Source organism: Macaca nemestrina, chromosome 14 (genome assembly GCF_043159975.1).
Source record: "Macaca nemestrina isolate mMacNem1 chromosome 14, mMacNem.hap1, whole genome shotgun sequence".
Taxonomy (NCBI): Eukaryota; Metazoa; Chordata; class Mammalia; order Primates; family Cercopithecidae; genus Macaca; species Macaca nemestrina.
The window spans coordinates 50,205,488-50,226,433 of NC_092138.1; the positions used below are offsets into that span (position 1 = coordinate 50,205,488).

General features: G+C 36.3%; 1 protein-coding gene across 2 annotated transcripts in view; it reads right to left on the bottom strand.

Annotated features, from left to right (window-relative positions):
* The window catches only part of LOC105465880 (MLLT3 super elongation complex subunit), a 285,870-nt gene that overhangs the window by 95,723 nt on the left and 169,201 nt on the right, over positions 1-20,946 (bottom strand). For both annotated transcript variants that reach the window (XM_011714534.3, XM_011714535.3), the window contains exons 3-4: positions 17,393-17,475; positions 8,583-8,726 (exon numbers count right to left, since the gene is read on the bottom strand). In XM_011714534.3, coding sequence (XP_011712836.2) covers positions 8,583-8,726; positions 17,393-17,475 — 227 coding nt within the window. The remainder of the gene's footprint in view (positions 1-8,582; positions 8,727-17,392; positions 17,476-20,946) is intronic.

Here is a 20,946-nt window from a genome sequence, read left to right on the forward strand (position 1 = left end):
TGTGCAAAACAGTTCTTTTCATTTCTGGGTCTTAAGCCAGTAAGTTTAATTTTGAGAAGTAGAGCCCCAGAAAGGGGAGCTGAAGTGTGAGGACATAGAATAAAGTCATATATGTTTAAAATCTATGCAAGTTATGTTTAATATATTAAATGCAAAATATAGATTTTCAGTGGGATCTCATCTACATAAAAATACAATGTGAAATATTGACAGAGGTTATAATCACTGGAAAGATTACAATGATTTATTTTCTTCTTTTTTGCTTTTCTAGATGTCCACACTTCCTAAAATTAACACATACTTATTTTAAAATCAGGGAAAATGTTATATTCCTTCTTGAAACTAAAATATGTTCTTTCTGGTGGAACATTATTATTACGTCAAATCCTTGTAATCGAAACCTTTTACTTTTACCATTCCAAGTAACAAAAATCATGGTTTGACCCAAAATATAATAAATCTGCAGAAAAAAGAGGTCATGTTAATAAATAAACTACTTATTTGCTGACTACTTAACTATGTACCAGGTTGCACTTAATAATCTCAAATGGCAGAAAGGAGATATTATGCTTATTTTGGATTTATACAAATTTATACAAATTTATACCTAAGTCCAAGGTAAATTAGCAGCAGATTCAAGAATTGAATTTGTGCCTTCAGATATAAAAATCAAATGTTCTTTTTGTTATACCATGGCTATATCCCTTTTGGTAATGAAGATTATTATATTAAACTACCTACCATCTATCCTCAACCCTTGAAAATGAACCATATATGCCTACTTCGAGTCTCAGACATTTGTTTCTTAAAGTGCTACCTTCAGTTCCTGATTATTGTCAGGTTTTCTTATAACTCATGGAACAAGAAAAAAGGCAGAAAACAAAATGTTAATCATAGCCCCCGTTCTCCTCCTCAATTTCCCCTAAAATTGTTGTCACTTAATATTATAGACTATGAAACCCAAAAATACCTGGCAAGGACAGTCAAAATAGGCAGCTGTGCTCATAGACAACTCCCTTACCATTCTAGAAGAGAATGAACTCAGATAAACTATTAGATACACTTTGTATGCATCCTTGAAACAAATACATAAAGAACTAGTACCTGAGCAAAGATGAAAGAGAGAAACAGAATCAACAGTTTTCAACTGCAATATCTGTGTATTTAAACAGAGAAACAATTATTTCTTAATCTGAAATTTCTCCAACATTCACATCCTTTCATATTTTTCCTTTTCTGTTCATTTCTTATTTTCTTGACTTTTTGTGCATGGGGGACAGGAGGTAGTAGCAGGATTAAGTGACAGCTTTAAGATATCACAGCATTTCCTTTCAAAACTAAATTCAGGTTACTACATTAAGAGCTTCGTACACACAGTCAGCTAAACTGTTACTGCAGGGAGGTCTGCAGAAAGAAATGGGGCACACCTTCCAATACTGACAACTACACACTAAAAAAAACTTTTCTTAGTACACATTCTAGGAACATCTCCCTCTCTCCTCTGTTTCTCTTTCAGTCTTTGCTCAGTTTACGCAGTGATGGCGTTTCAGCTTTCAGAAGAGTGGAAAGCTTGCCCCTATATTTTTCTTCGTCACTTAAAAAGTAAACAGTAGTTGGGAAGGAAGGAACAAATGAAGACAAGAAAGTTGTTTTATCGCACAGATTTTTCTGGTACATATTTTTAAAAGTCTGTAACTGCCCTGCAATCAACGTGTGTGACTTTAAGAAGACATTAAATCATAAAAACACTAAATAGGTGGAGTGACATAAATAACTTCGTACTATCATGATCATGCTTTCCCTGAAACAATTTATGAGATCGACATTACATTTGGAATTAAGGTTCACAATTTTGACTTTCTACTTAACATTTATATGTATGTTCCACTTTCATGACTTAATTTTCCAGTTTTTGAGGGGAGGTGGCAGACAAGGTTATAGAAAGAAGGAGAAAATGCCAAATATGACAGAAAATTAGCTTCTAAGAAATAACCACATAAGTGAAGCAGCCTGCTTGGTCTTACATTTATTTAAATAAACCACCTTTTATCAGTGCCAGTAAAAAAGCAGCAGCATTCTTTTATCTTTTAAAGCAGACAATTACATAATTATATATATATCAGAAAATAATCAAAAAGGTACTTATTCCAAAACAAATATCCAAAAATCCAATGAAGCTGTCCAGTGGCAGCCACTAAAATAATCTTCTCTGTATTATTTTCTTTGAGTCATTTTTAAAGTAAGCAGCCAGCTATCCATCTCTAGGCACTGTCTAGATGAGTTTGCCACAAAAGCCACTTATATTTTTAGAAGCCAAAGTCTTGACAAATCAGTTCCTAAGAACATAATTTGTTACACATCGAAGAAAGCTGAAAACACAGACCTTGGTTAAAGAGGCTTCCGTATCTTTTTGTAACCTTTCCAAATGTAAGTATGTGGGAAGAGTACCCATAAATTTAAGTTGAAACTGAAACACTTAGAATATTTCCAATTTAAAATACATTAAAATGTGGTCTTTGAAAGGAAATGAAAATGGCTTTTTAAGCATATGAAAAGTTGCTCACCATCACTCATGAGAGAAATGTGAATTACAAATGAGATGCCATTTTTCATCCATCAGATTGGGGGAGAGGGTAGTTTAATAAATCATCCTGTGGAGAAACAGGCACTCACATACTATTTGGTGCAGGCATAGAGTAATACAACTCTTTGGCAGGAAATGTGTACATGTCTACCAAAATTTAAATTTCACTTTGCCTTGGACCCACAATTCTACTCTAAGGAATTTATCCTACAGACATACCCATGTGCACAAAGAACTATGTATGAGTTTATTTACTACAGTATTACTGGTGTCCCAGAGGAAAACTTAGTGTACATCATGCTACACTGTGTGTATATTTACCTACTCAAAAAAATTAAAATTTGAGGAGAAGAGAATGTGATCCATACAGTTGAGAAATTAGAAGTGTTCTGAACTCCCCTACAAAGGAAACACTAAACCACCCTACAAAAGATTCATTCCAAATCCTTGTAATAAAATGCTGCGTTCAGATGGCTTGACACAGCTGCATTAGTGAAAGCTCCTTATCCTAGGATCCTTTTGGCTCTTTAATAAGCAAAACCCCTCGTTGGAGGTCCACTGTGGGCCTGAATTTCACTTGACAATCAGCAGCATTTCAGAAAGATTCCAATTTATTCCTTGCGAAAACAGATCATATATAAATGTAACTGTCACTCTCAGAAACAGGGCTGCATTATGCTGCAGATTTAATACAGACTGGAAGCATGTTCCCCATGTCTTCTCCAGCAAATCTTGCCAAATGGGCGTCTGAAATGTCCTACTGAAACAGGTGGTGTCTGAACAGAATTGGATTTCTGCCTATAGAAACCCTAGTTTTAACAACTGCTGTGGTTAGTTTTAATTTTCAGTCCTCAAAATTAACTGCTTGCCAGTGATTCAGAAATAGGACTGAACAACATGTTTAGACTTTGCCCTGTTTAATTGAGGAAAGGAAGGAAGGAAGGAGGGAGGGAGAGAAAGAAAGAGGGAGGGAAAGAAGAAAGAAAGGCAGTAGGAACAAACAAACACCCAACACCCTACCACTATCCCATAAAAAACAACAGAACCAAAGCAGGCCATTTGGTTTCCAGGCAAAAAAAAAAAAAAAAAAAAAAAAAAAAAAAAAAAAAAAAAGAAAGAAACTGCAAAATAAACTTGATTTTCCAAAGATGCTTGCCTATTTTGTGCTTTCTTCATAGAAGCACAAGGATCCAACTACCTTGCTGGACATATATGTGAACTCTTCTAAGGAAACACATAGCCTTGAGAAGCGTTTAATCTGCTCAAAATTCAGAATTAAGAACAATGGTAATAATCTATTTTTCTAATGAAAAGTTACATCTTACAAAATAATATTCCAAGCCCTTTACACAAGCAAAATACAAACAGGCACTTTATACAAGCAAAATACAGAGTGCCAACACCTTGGAGAAAGAAACCACAGGCTAATCTTTAAACACAACACAGATCTATCAATGCGCTGGTCACACTAACTGGTGCTAAACATGTTTTCCTGTGAATAAATGTTGAGTAGCTTACACTAAATAGCAAATCTTTTTCACCATACCTTTAAGTGCCTGATATAAAGATGGTTAAGCATCTGTTGATATTCTAAACCAGTAATTGAGGGGAAAAGAACTAAGGTACTGGGTATCTACTATGTGCCATACACCATGGTTACACGTTCCCTATGAGGAAAACACTGCCATATTCGCCTCACAGCTAATAAACTGAGATACAAAAAGATGCAATGGTTTTTCCCAGGGTTACCCAGCTTGAAGATGATAAAGGTTTTATCTAAACCAACCTGACTTTAAAACTTTTCCAATTGTATCACACTTCTTTCCAACCAGAAATTCAGAAAGACAAGTTAGTAGAACCATAAATTTTAGTTCCCCAACATACAATATCTAATATAGAGTATATGTTTACTTTGCCAGCACCTCAAAGAAAAGTTCCTCTTCTTTCATCTGTCTTATAGTAACAGATGTCAAACTCTTCTGCAATATTTTCAGTATGACTGAATTCCAGCTACTAAAAAGTGATAAGTGAATAGAGAGAAAATTACCTGTCATGATCACAAGCCTTTTAATCTTAATATCCTAATGAGCACAATTTGAGAATCACTGATCCAAAAGGGATCAATCAGTTCATTCTTTAAAAATGGGAAATACATAGAAATATCTCAGCAAATACAGAGGTGCTTCTCCACAGAGTACATTTGGTCCTTTTGCTTAAAATTAAAAGACAGATTATGTGTGATCTTGCCCTCAAAAGTTTACTGCTCACTGCTCTCTTCCCTCTACCAGTCAAAGAATAAAGATCTCAAAGGAAACATCCTCCCTTAATATAATAATATACTAAAATTTATATAATAAATATGAATAATAATTTTTATAATAAGTTCTCAAGTTGTTCTTTCCCATTTCATAACCCCTACCCTCTTTTTCTTACTTAAAGCTTGACAAGGGGCTGGATGCAGTGACTCACACCTGTAGTCCCAGCACTTCAGGAGGCCTAATGGGGCTGATCACTTCAGCTCAGGAGTTCAAGACCAGCCTGGGCAACATGGGAAAACCCTGTCTCTACAAAAAATACAAAAATTAGTCAGGTGTGGTAGTCTGTGCCTGTTGTCCCAGCTACTCAGGAGGCTGAGGTGGGAGGATCACTTGAGCCAAGGAGGCTACAGTGAGCCTCCTTGGAAGCTACAGTGAGCCATGACTGCACCACTGCACTCCAGCCTAGGTGACAGAGTAAGACCCTATCTCAAAAAATAAAAATAAAAATCTACCAACCTGGGCAGCATAAGACCCTGTCTCTACAATTTTTTTTTTTTTTAAATTAGTAAATGTGGTGGCATGTATCTGTAGTCACGGCTATTTGGGAAGCTGAGGTGGGACGTTCATTTCAGCCTGGCAAGTCAAGGCTGCAGTGTACAAAAATCAAGCCACTGCACTCCAGCCTGGGCAACAGAGTGAGACTCTACCTCAATTTAAAAAAAAAAAAAAAAGGTTTGACGGGCTAGTTCCTAAACCAAATCCACAATTTCCCCAGCAAGCTCCCATGAGCTCTCCAATTTAGAGGAAACTACTTTCAGGGTCCTATAAAATAAATCACTCTGTATTCAATACTCTCAGAAAATAATGTTTAAGTCTAAATGTGCCCTGCCCACAATATTTTTTCTTTTATAACAAGAATGTACTCAATATTACGGAGCCATGTCACAGAAAAACACAGGGTACATTTCTTCTAAGGGGACATAACACCAAGTTTTGAGACTATTTAGGAAATAGTATGACATTGAAATTAAAAACAAAATCCAGTGAAAAGAATAGAATGTTACTGACCCCTCTCCCAAAAAAGTTGTTATAGGCTTATAGATTATGAAGTAGAAAAAATCTGCAGTTTTTCAAGATTCTCTGGCAAAAGTTCTTTCAAATTATTTTCTTCTAAGAGCTAAAAAAACGTTTTTTCCAAGATGCTTCCAGCTCTAAAAACAACCTTTCTGATCTCTTGAAAAGTGACACTCAACTTTTAATAGCTCCATGTACTTTTTAGTTTAAAAGAAAAAAGTAAAAGAGAGGGAACCATAGTCAAACACGAAGTTTACTCCACCCATGCCTTAAGTTATATATAATGACTAGAAGAAGGGTTCAATTTTTTTTTTCCTTTTAAGGTAGAATATATACATCTATGTTGCACACATAATCTTTAGGTATAAGGAGGAAAGTATCCTTTCTCCCATCACAAAACGCAGGCCAAAAAAAAAAAAAAAAAAAAAGAAAAGTTTATCTGAAGACACAATCGTGACCTCATTTCTCACGAAATCAGAATGGCTCATAAGTTAGTAACACCATGATAGGCTGCATTAATACTAAGACAAGACAAATGGTTAAAGCCAGGTATAAATAATATAAGGCAGTCAAAAATCTAGGTAAGTCAAAAAAAGTTTATTAGTCTATTGATTTCTTTTTACATTTCTATAGAAGTTCATTTTAATCTTCCCATATGAAATGGACAAAATCTGTAGAATTACTATGATTTTTAATGAATTTTTAAGTGTTTATTTTACTGCAAAATTCACTGTGATTAGTCCCTTAAATAACTTATAATATTTCAAATAGCATATGCCTGGAATAGTTCACATTTTATTATTTTAGAGTTGTCAAGACACAGTCTAATTCTAATAGGAAAATATCTGCTGGCTTCAAACAGCACTTAAACACAAAGAAGGAAAGTTGGAAGTCAAGAAAAATCATTCTGAGATAAAGGCTGAGTAGAGCACAAGATGAGAAATCAACTACAGACCTTATCAGGATGCAGTGCTGCACTTTGCTGCATTATCACTGACTGTAACCTTTTTTCCAGCTCACAGGCAACCCTCTACTTCTCTGGGACTAAGTGGTTGCTTTAAAAAGTTCTTGTGTCATATTTACGTTTTCCTACGACCCTTATCAGAAGCATGATGTACTCGAGTTCCATAATTTGCACACTCTAATTACCCACCCAACTACACAACCCAAAAGAGATAATCAGAAATGTAAAATGCCAAATTCTTAAGAAAAAAATGAGGCCGATTAGGATGTAAAATGGACCAGTTGATTGTTAAGGGCATAGACTTAGGTAAATAGCATCAACACTATACTCCTGATAACCATAAAAGGAGTAAAATAGAGTTACTTTTCCAAACAACTTCTTTAATAGTTTTATAATAAGTTCCTAATTTTAAAATAAGATGTGTTACAAAAGCCCATTTCTTCATGAAACTGTATTTCCCCCATAGAAAACTCTAAGTGGCATTTCATTTCCAAAGCTGGCCCAATACCCACTTTTCTACTGACATACATACAACAAGGAATGAAACATGGTAAAAGTACTTGCAATGCTTCAAACACATATTCATAATTCAGGTAAAAGGGCAGCAGCCTAGCAAAACAGAACTAAAAAAATAAGGTTCACATCACCCAGAATAGTCACACAATTATATATATGGGCAACTCTCTCATAAGAGGAACAATAGCTTTTCTTAGGTTCTCAAAGTGGTTGTTCATGTATCCAATAAAGAAAACTATGCCACAAAAAAACCACCTCCTTCCTACAAAGCCCTCAGGTAGAGTTTATCAGTGATATAAGGCATCTTGGCGGGTTATGGTCTACAAATGCATATAGAAAATAACTTCATAAATAGAAAACTGTGCAAAAACCTTCCAGAGAAACTGGAAGTGAAGTGAAGATGATCCTGGAGAAAAGAACACATTTCAAAATAGACAGGGTGTGAAGTGCCCACATAATATGATACGTAAGTTCATGTGAAGTAGGAGCTGATGATCCCAGTGACATTCATTGTCAAATAGATTTTGACCAATCAATAGTGTTTGTACAGCTGACCCAGCTTCAGAAGCAAACATTCCAAATGTTTATGTTTGCAAGAGGTACCACTTAAAATTCTTTCCCATACTAGTCAAATCACAAGGGCAAAAATTTACAACACTTTTGCTACCATTACTTTAAAAAGGAAAATCCATCTTTTATCGACACAAAATTCAAACAAACAGAAATGCGTATTTAAATGACTCAAACATGTAATATGAGTGAAGATACTTTTTCTATTAATTGTGATCAAGAAAATTTGGATTTCTTTTTATATAATTTTTAATGTGACTTGCAACTTAACCCAAAAGTTTCTGTAACTGATACAACACAGTTCAGATATTATTCTTTTCTTAAATGAGGAGAGTTTATTGCTTATTTGTTTTGGCATTTTGTCATAATTAAATTTGAGCTGCATAGATTTTAAGACTGTTTTAATACATAGTGTAATTTCAAACTTATACCTATCTAAAATATTATTGTCTACCTCTTCATCTGAACACATGAATCCACAATTAAGCCATCAAGTTACATCATCTCTTTTTACCTCTCCCAAAACCTTATTATACTTTTTAACACATCAGGAACTAGTTTTTTTTTGTTTTTTGTTTTTTAATAGGAATGCTTTTCACAAGAGAGTGCCACTTACCCCTCCTGCCTTCAGCAACTTTCTCCTAAAGTCCTCTGTGGGGTTGTTGAAAGTTAGCTTTTCACAGCGGAGGTGATTCACTGGTGGATGGCCTTCAAGATGCAGGAATAAGTCATAATCAAAGCGGACTTTCCTAGGTTCTTCCTGGAGGTTAACAAAATTTATGAAAGACAAAAGAGAGGCATAAGTGAAATTTTAAAAGCAAAATTTACTCCTCATAAGAAATAGAAAAGACCTAAGACATCTAACAGCTAAACTGTCAAAGCAGTACTGGGGGAAAAAAGTATCATGGAATCATCAATGAAACAAAATGGAAATATCTGACAAATTAGTTTCTTTTGTTAGGGGAAACGAAATGAGAAAAACTTCTCATCTTCCCCATGATCTTTTAGGTAACAGGATACCAGCAACACAGCCACCCAGCTAGAAACCAAGCACATTCCTTCCTCTTCCCTACCCCACTACACTCACCATCAAAGGCTGCCATTTTCTCCATAAATATTTCTTCAAACAAGCCCTCTAACTCCTACTACTAGGCTCTTACTCATGGCCCAAACTACTATAAACTCTTTACTTTGGGATATATTCTCTTCAATTCCACCTCCATTCAGGCCTTAAGATTATCTGTATGAAACAAAAATCTAGCCATTTTCACTTCCTAATTAAAATTTCAACAGTTTCCAATGGCCATTAGGCTAAAAACCCTAATCTCACCTGAATGCCACATAAGGGCCTTCATAATCTGGCTCTTGGCTTCATATCCTACCATTCCCCTTCTCTCCATCTGATGGCCTAGCAATATCCCACTGCTGGTTGCTTCCCAGTACCTACCATGTTGTAGGTTACCTCTGGTTTCATTCTTGCTTTGCATTACTACCTTCACTGCCTACCTCCATTTCTCTACCTACTGCTTTACCTACGTAACTTCTCATCCTTCCCAACTTATGATTTCACTTTTGGAAAACCTTCCCTTAACTCTCAGCTCCCCACTGCCTCTCCTCTACCCTGTATGCATCTTTCTCTTACCCTTGCCACATCTTAGAATAATTGACTTCTTATTATCACCATTTACTCTGCTGGATCAGAAGATTGTTGAAAGTAGGAACAATGTTTGAATCATCATTGTATCCTCAAAAACTAGTTTATGACTATACACAGTAGAAATGCAGTAAGTATCTGTGAGATTAATAAGAATGGCATTTTTCTGAATAAATAACTAGGACAAAATAGCATCTTATGCAAAAGAACACAATAATTAGAATTTCATGATACCTAGGTTCAACTCTCAAGCCATTACTTAAGTTGACTGAACATTTACCCCTCTCTACACATTGATCTTTAGCCACGCAAGGTGAAAATACAGACTCAAGATAATAATGACAACTAATACGTACTTTAATATTCATCTCATTTAATTCTCACTGCTCTTTATGGGGCAGATGTGAGCCTTGTTTTATTGTTACATTACTAATACATGATGAAACAAAAATGATTTGAATCCATTTCTTTTGACTCAAGGGTCTTAGCACCTGAAACTGTCAGAATATAAGAATTAACTACTCAAAATTCATGGTTTCCACTTCCTCATCCAAACTTCCCAAATCATAATCTCTACTCATTTCTTCAGTACTCCTTCACTTCCACTACAATCTGACATGAAACCTACTTTTTCTCTCTCTTATCAGGATGCCATTCTCTCCTGGTTTTCCTCAAAGTTTACTGGCTGTTCCTTCTCAATATTCTTCATGGACTTTCTTCTCTTTCTTCGTTGACCCTTAAATGTGCTTTACCTTTCTGCAAAGTTTCCCAAGGAGATGACACCTATTCACAAGGAGTCAGTTCCGCCTGTGTGACAGTGACTCCCCTAAGTGTATCTCCAGCCCAGCTCTCATTGGCTGCCACATACATGTGTTCCACAGGTTGACTTATGGCAGCATCCAATTCATGCATATGTGTCTTTTGTCCTATCCTCTATTATCTTGGAAAACAGCAATTCTAACTGCTTGCCAAGGTTAAAATACACAAAAACCATTCCCAACTGTTCCTTCTTCCTCACTCACTACAGTCAAATTTTCTCTAAGTTCTATTTAGCATTCGTCCTTATGAACTTTCAAATCCACCTATCCTTTCCTCTAAGGCATAAATATTGTCCTAGCTTAGACCACCACCATTCTTCATTTGATGTCCTCCCTGATTTTGAACTTACCTCATTCTACTTCCCACAATGACCAGAGAATGAGCTTTCTAACACAAAAACCAGATTACAGCTTTCCACTGATATAAAAGCCTTTAATGGTTCATCATTTTCTGCAATAAAATCCCACTTCCTTGGAATAACCATTGCAGTCTCTTACCACCTTTCCTACATTTCTTTTGATATCTTACTATACTGTTTTCCCACACCTTTGAAGCATCTGCAGTTCCCCAATACTTCACATTAATTCATTCATTTGGCCTTTCACAAGTAGTGCTCCTCAAACCTAAAATGTCCTCCCTCCCAGCATAGCTCCCCTCCTATTGCCTAGTTAATGCAAACTCATTATTCAAGACCCAGCTAAAGCATTAATTCCTCTGGAAAGTCTTTCTCACTCTCCCAATATAATCTGAATTAGACATCCTTCATAGCATTCCTCTATTAAAGTAATTATCACATTTAGTTATGATCATTTTTTATCTGTCTCTCCTCCAAGTTGTAAAACAGAAGATGCAACTTTAGAGTTAATTTAAAAGGAGAGCGTAACTGGGAGCATAAACTAGTAAAGCCTTTTTGGTAGACATCTTGACAATATCTGTCAACATACTAAATACATATGATGTTTGACCCAGTAATTCTACCTCTAAGAATCTCTTCCATAGAAATATTCAAATATAGGTACAAAAATATACTCTAAAATGTTCATGGTAGCATTGCTTATAATAACAAGAAACTAAGAATTATCTTCATCATTACCATATAACACCATTCAGGTGTTTAAAAATACTGACTTTGAAAGGTATATTGGACTCGGGAAGGGGAACATCACACACTGGGGCCTATCATGGGGAGGGGGGAGGGGGGAGGGATTGCACTGGGAGTTATACCTGATGTAAATGACGAGTTGATGGGTGCTGACGAGTTGATGGGTGCAGCACACCAACATAGCACAAGTATACATATGTAACAAACCTGCATGTTATGCACATGTACCCTAGAACTTAAAGTATAATAATAATAATAAATAAATAAATAAATAAAAAGGCATATTGCTAACTGAATTAAAGGCAAGTCACAAAAAAATATTAAATCATGCCCCTGCCAATCTATGCTGACACACATTTTATCTATGCAAATACATGGAGGGAAATCTGGGAAGACTGTACCAAATAGTTAACAATCATTAAATGTAGTCAAAGGACTAAAACTCCTAAGTTCTATTCCATATACTTTTACTAAGAAAATACATACGCCTGTACACTTTCTGAAAGAGAAAAACATATTGAAGAATACATTAATTACCAGCATAAAAAGAATGAGGTAATATCAACATCACTTTATAGTCTACAACAGTCTAAAACAGAACAAAAACATCACTTTTCAATAAAACCAACGGTAAGCACCACAGAAAATGACTCTCCGAATCCTGAGTATGATTTTTTTAAGATTTTTTTTTTTAAGTAAGAAAAAAGTACTCATAAACTTGTGCTCTGGCCAACTGAATATCTTCTCTTAGAAGGCAGACATCGATATTATGTCAGTCTATACTCCTCAGAAAACATTCTTCTTCAAAGTTCAAATAAGAAAGCATGTGCTTACTCTCTGTATAAAAATAATACATTTCCTAGAGGTGGAAATCTGTTTTTGGCAATATCAAGTTACCCTCTCTCATTCTGCAGAAACTTCAGTCCTTGACATTTACTCTCTCTTTTATGAGATCATATTGAAAGAGAGAAGCATGGGATCCTTTCAAACATAAATCGATTATGTTTCAGTGTCCCTGTTGGTTTAGAGTTTCTGAAACACACAATTCTCACAAATAGGCTTGTTTTGTTGGACACAAATACAAAATAAGACAGAATTAACATATACAAACTCAAGAGACGTACTGACACTCTACTACCCCCTTGACCCTGACAGCTCAAATAAATGAGCAGAATTGAAGACGAGCTCATTACAGAAGCAGGAAAAACACAAGGATGGGAATGTGACCAAGGACAGGGTATCTTTAATATGTAGAATTAAGACTCTTCCACCATTACCTGGAATTATTTTTTTTCTGCTTTCCCTCATTCCTATGAAAACTCTGAACAACACTTTTTCATGAACCATTTAATATGGTTTGGCTGTGCCCCCACCCAAATCTCATCTTGAATTGTGGTTCCCATAATCCCCATGTGTCTTGGGAGGCAATTAGATTATGGGGGTGTTCTCTCATGCTGTTCTTATGATAGTGAGTGAGTTCTCACAAGATCTGATGGTTTTATAAGAGGCTTTTCCCCACTTTGCTCTGCATTTTTCTCTCTTGCTGCCTTGTAAAGAAGGACATGTTTGCTTCCCCTTATGCTAGAATTGTAAGTTTCTTGAGGCCTTCCCAGCCATGCAGAACTGTGAATCAATTAAACCTATTTCCTTTATAAATTACCCAGTCTCAGGTGTTCATAACAATGTAAGAAGGGACTAATACATCATTACTACAATGGATGTTTATTTTCAAGACAGAGTTGAATAAACTCCAGGGATAAATAAAATAATAAATATACAAAATAAATAAATGAACACTCTGAAGCAAGAGCCTAGACCTATTAAATTTTTACCAATGGATCATTTCAGTAATACGAAAAATAAAAAATACATCCAGCTGGACCTTGGGGAATAAGCCAGACGCAGAAAGACGAGTACTGTCTGAGTCCATTTATATGAGATATCTAAAACAGATATTATGTAAGATTTTAAATTCATAAAATCAAAGACTGAAATGGTGGTTACCATGGGCTGGGGAGAGGGGAAAATGAATTGTCAATCAACAGGCATTAAGTTTCAATTAAGTAAGATGAATAAGCTCTAGAGATCTGCTGTACATTGTAACTATAGTCAACAATAAGGTATTGTACACTTAATACACTTAAAATTTAAGAAGTTAGATCTCACATTAGGTGCTCTTACAAGTTAAAATTAGAAAAAATAAAGAAACAAATATATCTAGCTCAGAGATCTAGATCAGACTATAGCAAACATTTAGTTTCTAAGACATCCTAAGAAAACAACACAGTGGCAAAGCAGTAATTCCTTTCTTAACTAAGAAATTAGTAACATATAGAAAAGTACTTAAAATGCTATATCCATGTGCCCTCTACTGAGATTAAACAGATAACACTTCCAGAGATTTGCTTTATCTTTTTCTTCAAAGAAATAAAATTTGGCCAGTCGGGGTGGCTCACGCCTGTAATCCTAGCACTTTGGGAGGCAGAGGTGGGCAGATCACTTGAGGTCAGGAGCTCGAAACCAGCCTGGGCAACATGGTAAAACTCTGTCTCTACAAACAATACAAAAATTTGCTGGGGGTAGTGGTGCATGCCTGTGGTCCCAGCTACTTGGGAAGCTGAGGTAGAAGGATCATTTGATCTCAGGAAGCGGAGGTTGCAGTGAGCTGAGATTGCACCACTGCACTCCAGTCTGGGTGACAGAGTGAAACCCCATCAAAACAAAACAAAACAAAACAAAAGAACTTCATATGTGTAAACTTCTCCATTCCTCTCCTCCGGTAACTAATGCCCTTAAGTTCCTGTGTTGTCATTCCAGCATATGCTCTTATACTAAATACATACCTCTCCAGAACACCATTATTCATTTTAGTAATTTCTTTAAAAAATACACAAATGATATAACCATGTACATATATTTCTGCAACTTTTAAGTCATAATTTTTTGAGACTTACTCATGTTGCCACACTAAATACTGTACAGAATTCTAAGGATTACTTAATTACCATTTACTGATCCTCATCTCTACATAGGGCCAATTAGGTGTATCCTACTTTTCCATATTACAAACACTGAAATATATATGTATTATTGTGTACATGTGAAAACAGAAATCATTATAAAGTATGAAATTTTAAAGAAAGTCTAAAACTAGAAAATAGAAATAAGCTAATCTATATACTAAAGAGAACATCTACAATGTTCCACCTGTGTCTATTTTACAATGGCCACAAAGGAAGAGCTGTTTTTCATCTCATATGCTGCTTTCTTCCCTTATATTTTAAGAAAATAAAATCCCCCACAAAGTGAATATATGTCTTACAGTCATAATGACTACCCAATGTGCCTTCATTATATCTTGCTTTTACTCTGTTCCATGAATTTCAAGAAGACTGAATATGTGTGTGCGTGTGCGCACATGCGCGCGTGTGTGTGCGCGTGCGCGCGTGGTAGGGAGTGATACTTGCTGCCTCTTCATCCTTTACTTGTTCTCTTCTTAAATCTGGCATATGGGGAAATTCCAGTTATTTTTGTAAAGCAGGAAACTGAGCAATTCATAAAATAGATTCCTCTGCTTAACTCAGAGCTTGTACAAATGACCAGAAACGTTAAAAACAAGAAAAGAGAGAAGATACTTCACTGCATCATTATTTCCAAACTGAGGTCAATGCAATGTCAAACTAACTTTGCTGGTGGGAAGGCAGTGGCATAATCATAACCATTATTGTCTTCTCATAACAGATCATAATTGCCTATTCTTTAATTTCTTTGAGATAAGAACTCTGCTGGCTTGAAGGGCTAGATTGTTCCTATAATGTAGCCCAATCTCTAGATGAAATACAACACTGGATATGAGGATGTGACAAGAGGGAAGAAAAGCACCATATGATCTTCATCACTTAAACTTCTAAGATATTAAAAGGGTAGTGGGAAAGATGGGAGATAGAGACAGGCTCTAAATTTCTTCCCATAAACATACCACTTAAATTAAAATTACACTGAAAAATGAGCAAAGGATATGAATAGTCACTTCTCCAAAAAAAAAATACAAATGAATAATGAGCATATGAAAAGATGTTCGAACTTGTAAGTCATCAAAGAAATGCATATAAAACCAAAATGAGGTGTACTTCACATCTACTAGGATGACTATAATATACAATAACAAGTAACAAGTATTGGAGAAATTGATGGTGAAGGAAAAAAAGAAGAAATAAAAGAAAGCCAAAAACCATTTTCTTAAGGGAAACAGAACTTGAAATGAGAAAAATGAGCACTTCAATATGAAGGCATATCACATGAGCAGATATAAATACATCTCAACAATTTGATTTGATGACAAATATGTGAACGATTCAGTGGTATCACCACTAAGAAAGATAATTATTATTCTAGCAAAGAGTTATTGCTAGACAGCACAGAAGTTAGGAGTATAGCCAATGGAGAGAAAGACCTAGATCATGAATCTGGTTTTAACACTTTCTAACTGCTGAACTGAGCACTGAGACTGCTATAAGTTAAAAAAGCCAGTGTGACACTGTTCCAGTGGAAGGGACTGCACATTAAAGAGTGGCTTATCAGTGGTTCTCTTACTAAGCATCAGAAGGACTAGTAAATATGCAGATTCCTAGGCCCTACCTCCAGAGATTCTGATTTGATAGATCTGAATCTATCAAATTTGATAGGGTTGAATTTGAGAATCTCATTTCTAACCCGTTCTTAGGGTAATGCTAATGCTATCCCAAGGACCATATTTTACTGAGCACTGGTTTGGATAACATGATATTCTATTTGCTCAGTTCCTTAAGAGAAAAAAAAAGCCAATTACCTGACTTTTCAACAGGTTTTAGAAATGATATCTCTGGAGGAAAAATAAGGAATATAATAATTAGCATTTTAAGTGCTTATCTATAAGGTACTATTCTAAATACTTTGCAGAAGTTTATTTTATCTAATCCTACTAACCACCTTTTGAGGTAAGTACTCTTATCTCCTCATTTCATAAATAAGGAAAGTAAGCTCCACAGAGGTTGAGCAATTTGTCTGGCATTATACAATCTGTGTGTTATGCCACATATGTAGTGCTGAAAACTTTTTTTTTTTTTTGAGATGGAGCCTCACTCTGTCACCCAGGCTGGGTGCAGTGGTGTGATCTCGGCTCACTGCCATCTCCGCCTCCCAGCTTCAAGTGATTCTCTTGCCTCAGCCCCCTGTGTAGCTGGAATTACAGGTGTCCACCACCACACCCAGCTAATTTTTGTATTTTTAGTAGAGACGAGGTTTCACCATGTTGGCCAGGCTGGTCTCGAACTCCTGACCTCAAGTGATCTGCCTGCCTCGGCCTCCCAAAGTGCTGGGATTACAGGTGTGAGCTACTGCACCTGGCCTGAAAACTTTTAAATTCAGTAAAATCCATATATCTGAAGTTGAAATAACTATATACATGTATGGTGTGGGTATCAGCTAAAGATAAAATGAGATTATTCTTTGCAAGCCTCAAAAAAATTCTACAGATATGAAAATGAGAAAAGAAGCATTTTACTGAAAAACTATAATTCTTCTTTTCTATTTTACAAACATATTTATCTTTTCCATATGGTAATCACTCCTCTCTTTAAAGGAACACTTAATGAATTTCATATAATCTGACTTCATTTAATTAAAATTATCTTCTTCTAGCCACTTCCTTGATAATTAAGGGTAATGATAGCCAAAATTCCTAGAAGACAAATTTAACTTTTATTTTAATATCATCTAGTGACAGAAGTGCTTATGAGTCAAAATTATTTTAAACATCATTTGGCTAATGGTGGATCTTCTACTGAAAGATTAATGGGTAAAGATTACATACCTTGTTTTTAAAATAAACCTCAATTGGCAAAATGAAACCAGCATACCCAGATTCTTCTACTTTGTAAGGTGGATCTTTGCACACTGCAACATTAAGAAAGAAAATAGGTAAGATGAGAATAGACAAAAAGACATTCTTCTTTTTTTAAAAAAAAAAAAAATCCCATTCTACCGTCTAGATCACACCCAATTTTCATAGCCCCTTGCCAAAACAAACCCCCAGTTGAGTCTCTGATCTATCCTTTATTTCTTCTCCAGAAACTGTAACAATAATTTCTCTTATGTAAAGCAGATATGTAATTCATTTATTCAAATCTTGGTGGAGAATAGCTCATCACAGTCAACCATGATTATTAATGAGTGAACTTCACTTGTTATTACCCTACCCTAAAGCTTTAGGGAAACTGATGATTGCTCCCTATAACCCAAAGTTTGAAAAGAACTGTAAGCTTCCTAACAAGAGTATTATCTATGTCTAGTCTTTGATGCAAATCACTCTCCACCTTAACTCCTGACTTGTCTGAGATGTCCTGACTTCTTTTTTATTTTTATTTATTTATTTATTTATTTTGTGAGACAGAGTTTCACTCTTGTTGCCCAGGCTGGAGCGCAATGGTGCAACCTCGGCTCACCGCAACCTGCCCCTGCCCGGTTCAAACGATTCTCCTGTCTCAGCCTCCCAAGTAGCTGGGATTACAGGCATGCACCACCACACAAGCTAATTCTGTATTTTTAGTAGAGATGCGGTTTCTCCATATTGGTCAGGCTGGTCTCGAACTCCCAACCTCAGGTGATCTGTCTGCCTCGGCCTCCCAAACTGTTAGGATTACAGGCATGAGCCACCGTGCCTGGCCTAGAGATGTTCTGACTTCTATGCCATCTGCTTTCCTTAGAAAATCCCCAAACCAGCATTTCTCTATGACACATAACCTCCCTCCTTCACCCACCCAAAAGGAATGTTTACTGAAATACCAACATACATGTAAACACTTAAGATCTAATCACATCAAAGAATACAAAAGAAACAATAAGGCTTTTATTTCTCATGGAGTTAAAAGGAAGCAAGACTATTAGGCAAGCTCTTGGGGAATGAGAGACCCTAAGAAGCTAAATAGGATTTCATTCCACTAAACTTTCAATTAAATGAAAATCAATCACAAGCCAACTGAAACCATTCTAGTTAAGACTACATTTTGGTGGTATCATGAAGTAAACACGTACATGCCAAATACCAAGGCCACACACACTGATGCCCTGAGTCCTCTTCAGCAGCCCCAGCTTACCTGTCCCTTTGTCACCTACCAAAACCCCTCTGCTTCATTCCAATGCATTTCCCCCAAATGCGCCCAGCATTTCCCACCAGTGCCTAGTCCTCTTTCTGTCCCTTCTACCACAGCTTGAAGCTACTCAGTATCCTCTGCAAATTCAAATTCTAATTTATTCACAAGATCTTTCTAGACCACAAAGTATTACTATCTCTTTTCCTTTTATCCTCCCGAAAAGTTAACAGCCTGAATCAGTGCCTTGACACTGAACAGAGTTCCTTATGACCATATTTTGAAAGCTCTTTCTGCTAATTTCCTTTCACTTCTCAAGGACAGAAAGCACATTCACCTCAAGAAGACAGAGTGTCAAGGGCTCAGGTGACAGCAGCCCAGCATACTTGGGTGCCAATCCATGATCCTCCTCAGACTATGTGAGCTACCTCTGCAAAATTATTTCACCTCAAATCTCTGGGTTCCTCTTCTAGACAATGTGAAGACTAAACAGGGTGACTGTTACCGACTGAATGTTTGTATTCCTCTAAATCTCATAAATGGAAATCCTATCAGGAGGTAGGAATTTTGAAGGTGATTAGGTCATGAAGGTGGAAACCTCATGAATAGGATTAGCACCCAAGAGAGCTCTCTTGCCCCTTCCTCTATGTGAGGAGATGGTGAGAAGACAGCAGTCTGCAACTCTGAGGAGGGCCCCCACCAGAATCCTACCATTGTGGCACTCTGATCTGGGACTTTCAGTCTCCAGAACTGTGAGAAGTCCACTTGTGTTGTTTATAAGCCATCCAGTGGATGGTACTTTGTTAAAGCATCCTGAATGGATAAGCACAATGATGTGTGTATAAGATGCAGCACAGGACCTGGTGCACATAAGTTCTCAGTAAGTGACTCAAGCCGGGCAGGAAATCTAACCCTAAAACACCCAATTGCTATGTAGCCTTTTGGATGAAAATAAACAGGATGCAGCAAGCAGAGAGCCCTAGATTTGGGTGAGAAGACTCAGGTCCACAGCCCTGGATTGAATATTCTCTAGACAGCCTACGTTTTTTCTCCCTTTAAAGAAGAGGAAACACCATCTAAAAAACTGAAGGCATGGCTGTCGACATGCCAGGAGACTGTATGTAAGGAAACAGAAGCGCGAGGCATTTTTATTACAGACATGATGTTGATAATGTACCTGGAAATTGGTTAGACATTCCACAAGCAAAAATATGGTTACAAAAAGGTAAACTGAAGCCCACCTTAGGAAAATTGTCCCAAACTGATATCAGAAGAAGTAAATCAAGAACGAGGCATCTCACATGACCTTGTAAGTTTCTCTAATAGAAAAATGAAAAAGTGAAAGGATCCAGAATGGCTTCAGTCTTGCATTCAGTGACCACCTGTCAACCCATCATGAATATTCAAATACTGTGAACATTGGGGGTTGGGGGAGAAAGGAGAGAGTCTCACTAAATGCACTGAGCAGCCCCCACCCCACTTTAGCAAGAAGGCTAGTGTTACACTCATGACATTTCCAGGCTGCAAAGCCCCTTTTCAGAACAGCAATTTCAGTGTCCAGGTTGCTTGGGATTAATCATGCCAATGTCATTGGAAGGAAGTTTATTTTGTGGGCTGCTGCACATGCCAGAGAAGTTATAGCTGTTCCTCTATATACCCTTTTGTATAATTCATTTTCTCTATTCTGAATGCAAATTGCTCCTATTATCGGAAACAGCCGTTAGTGCGCACATCTTATCGTTGAATGTCTTTGGATTTTTTTCCCCACCCTTTAAAGAAAATGGCCTGCTATGCACTAATATTCCATAGAAGTGTGATTTTATAAGAAACTGTTTACCAATTCATATAATTATTTTTAAATGTAATAATTTCATCAACAATAATGAACAATGTCTGTAAAGCACTGAGTTCTTAATTAGAAGCAAACAATAGGAACTTTTTACACACAATAAACAGGCTAGAAAATCAGTAGCCATGTAAATAAAAACTTACAGTTCTAATCTGAAGAAAGTCAAATTAGGGGAAGTTATTAATTTGGGTATTTTATGATCAGAATGATGAGTTTCTTAGTTCAAAACAAGAAACAAAAGTTAAAACTTAGAAACATTTTAGCCACTAGGGATAGTACATCAGATATAAAGCAATTCTTTTTAAAACTAGTAGAACCATGTTTGGGAGGGATCACCTTCTGTCACTTGCACACTTCTTCGTTGAGAGTCTCTTCTCTCACTGCATTAAGTTTATGATAGCTAAGCATTCTAAACCCTTAAATTAACTC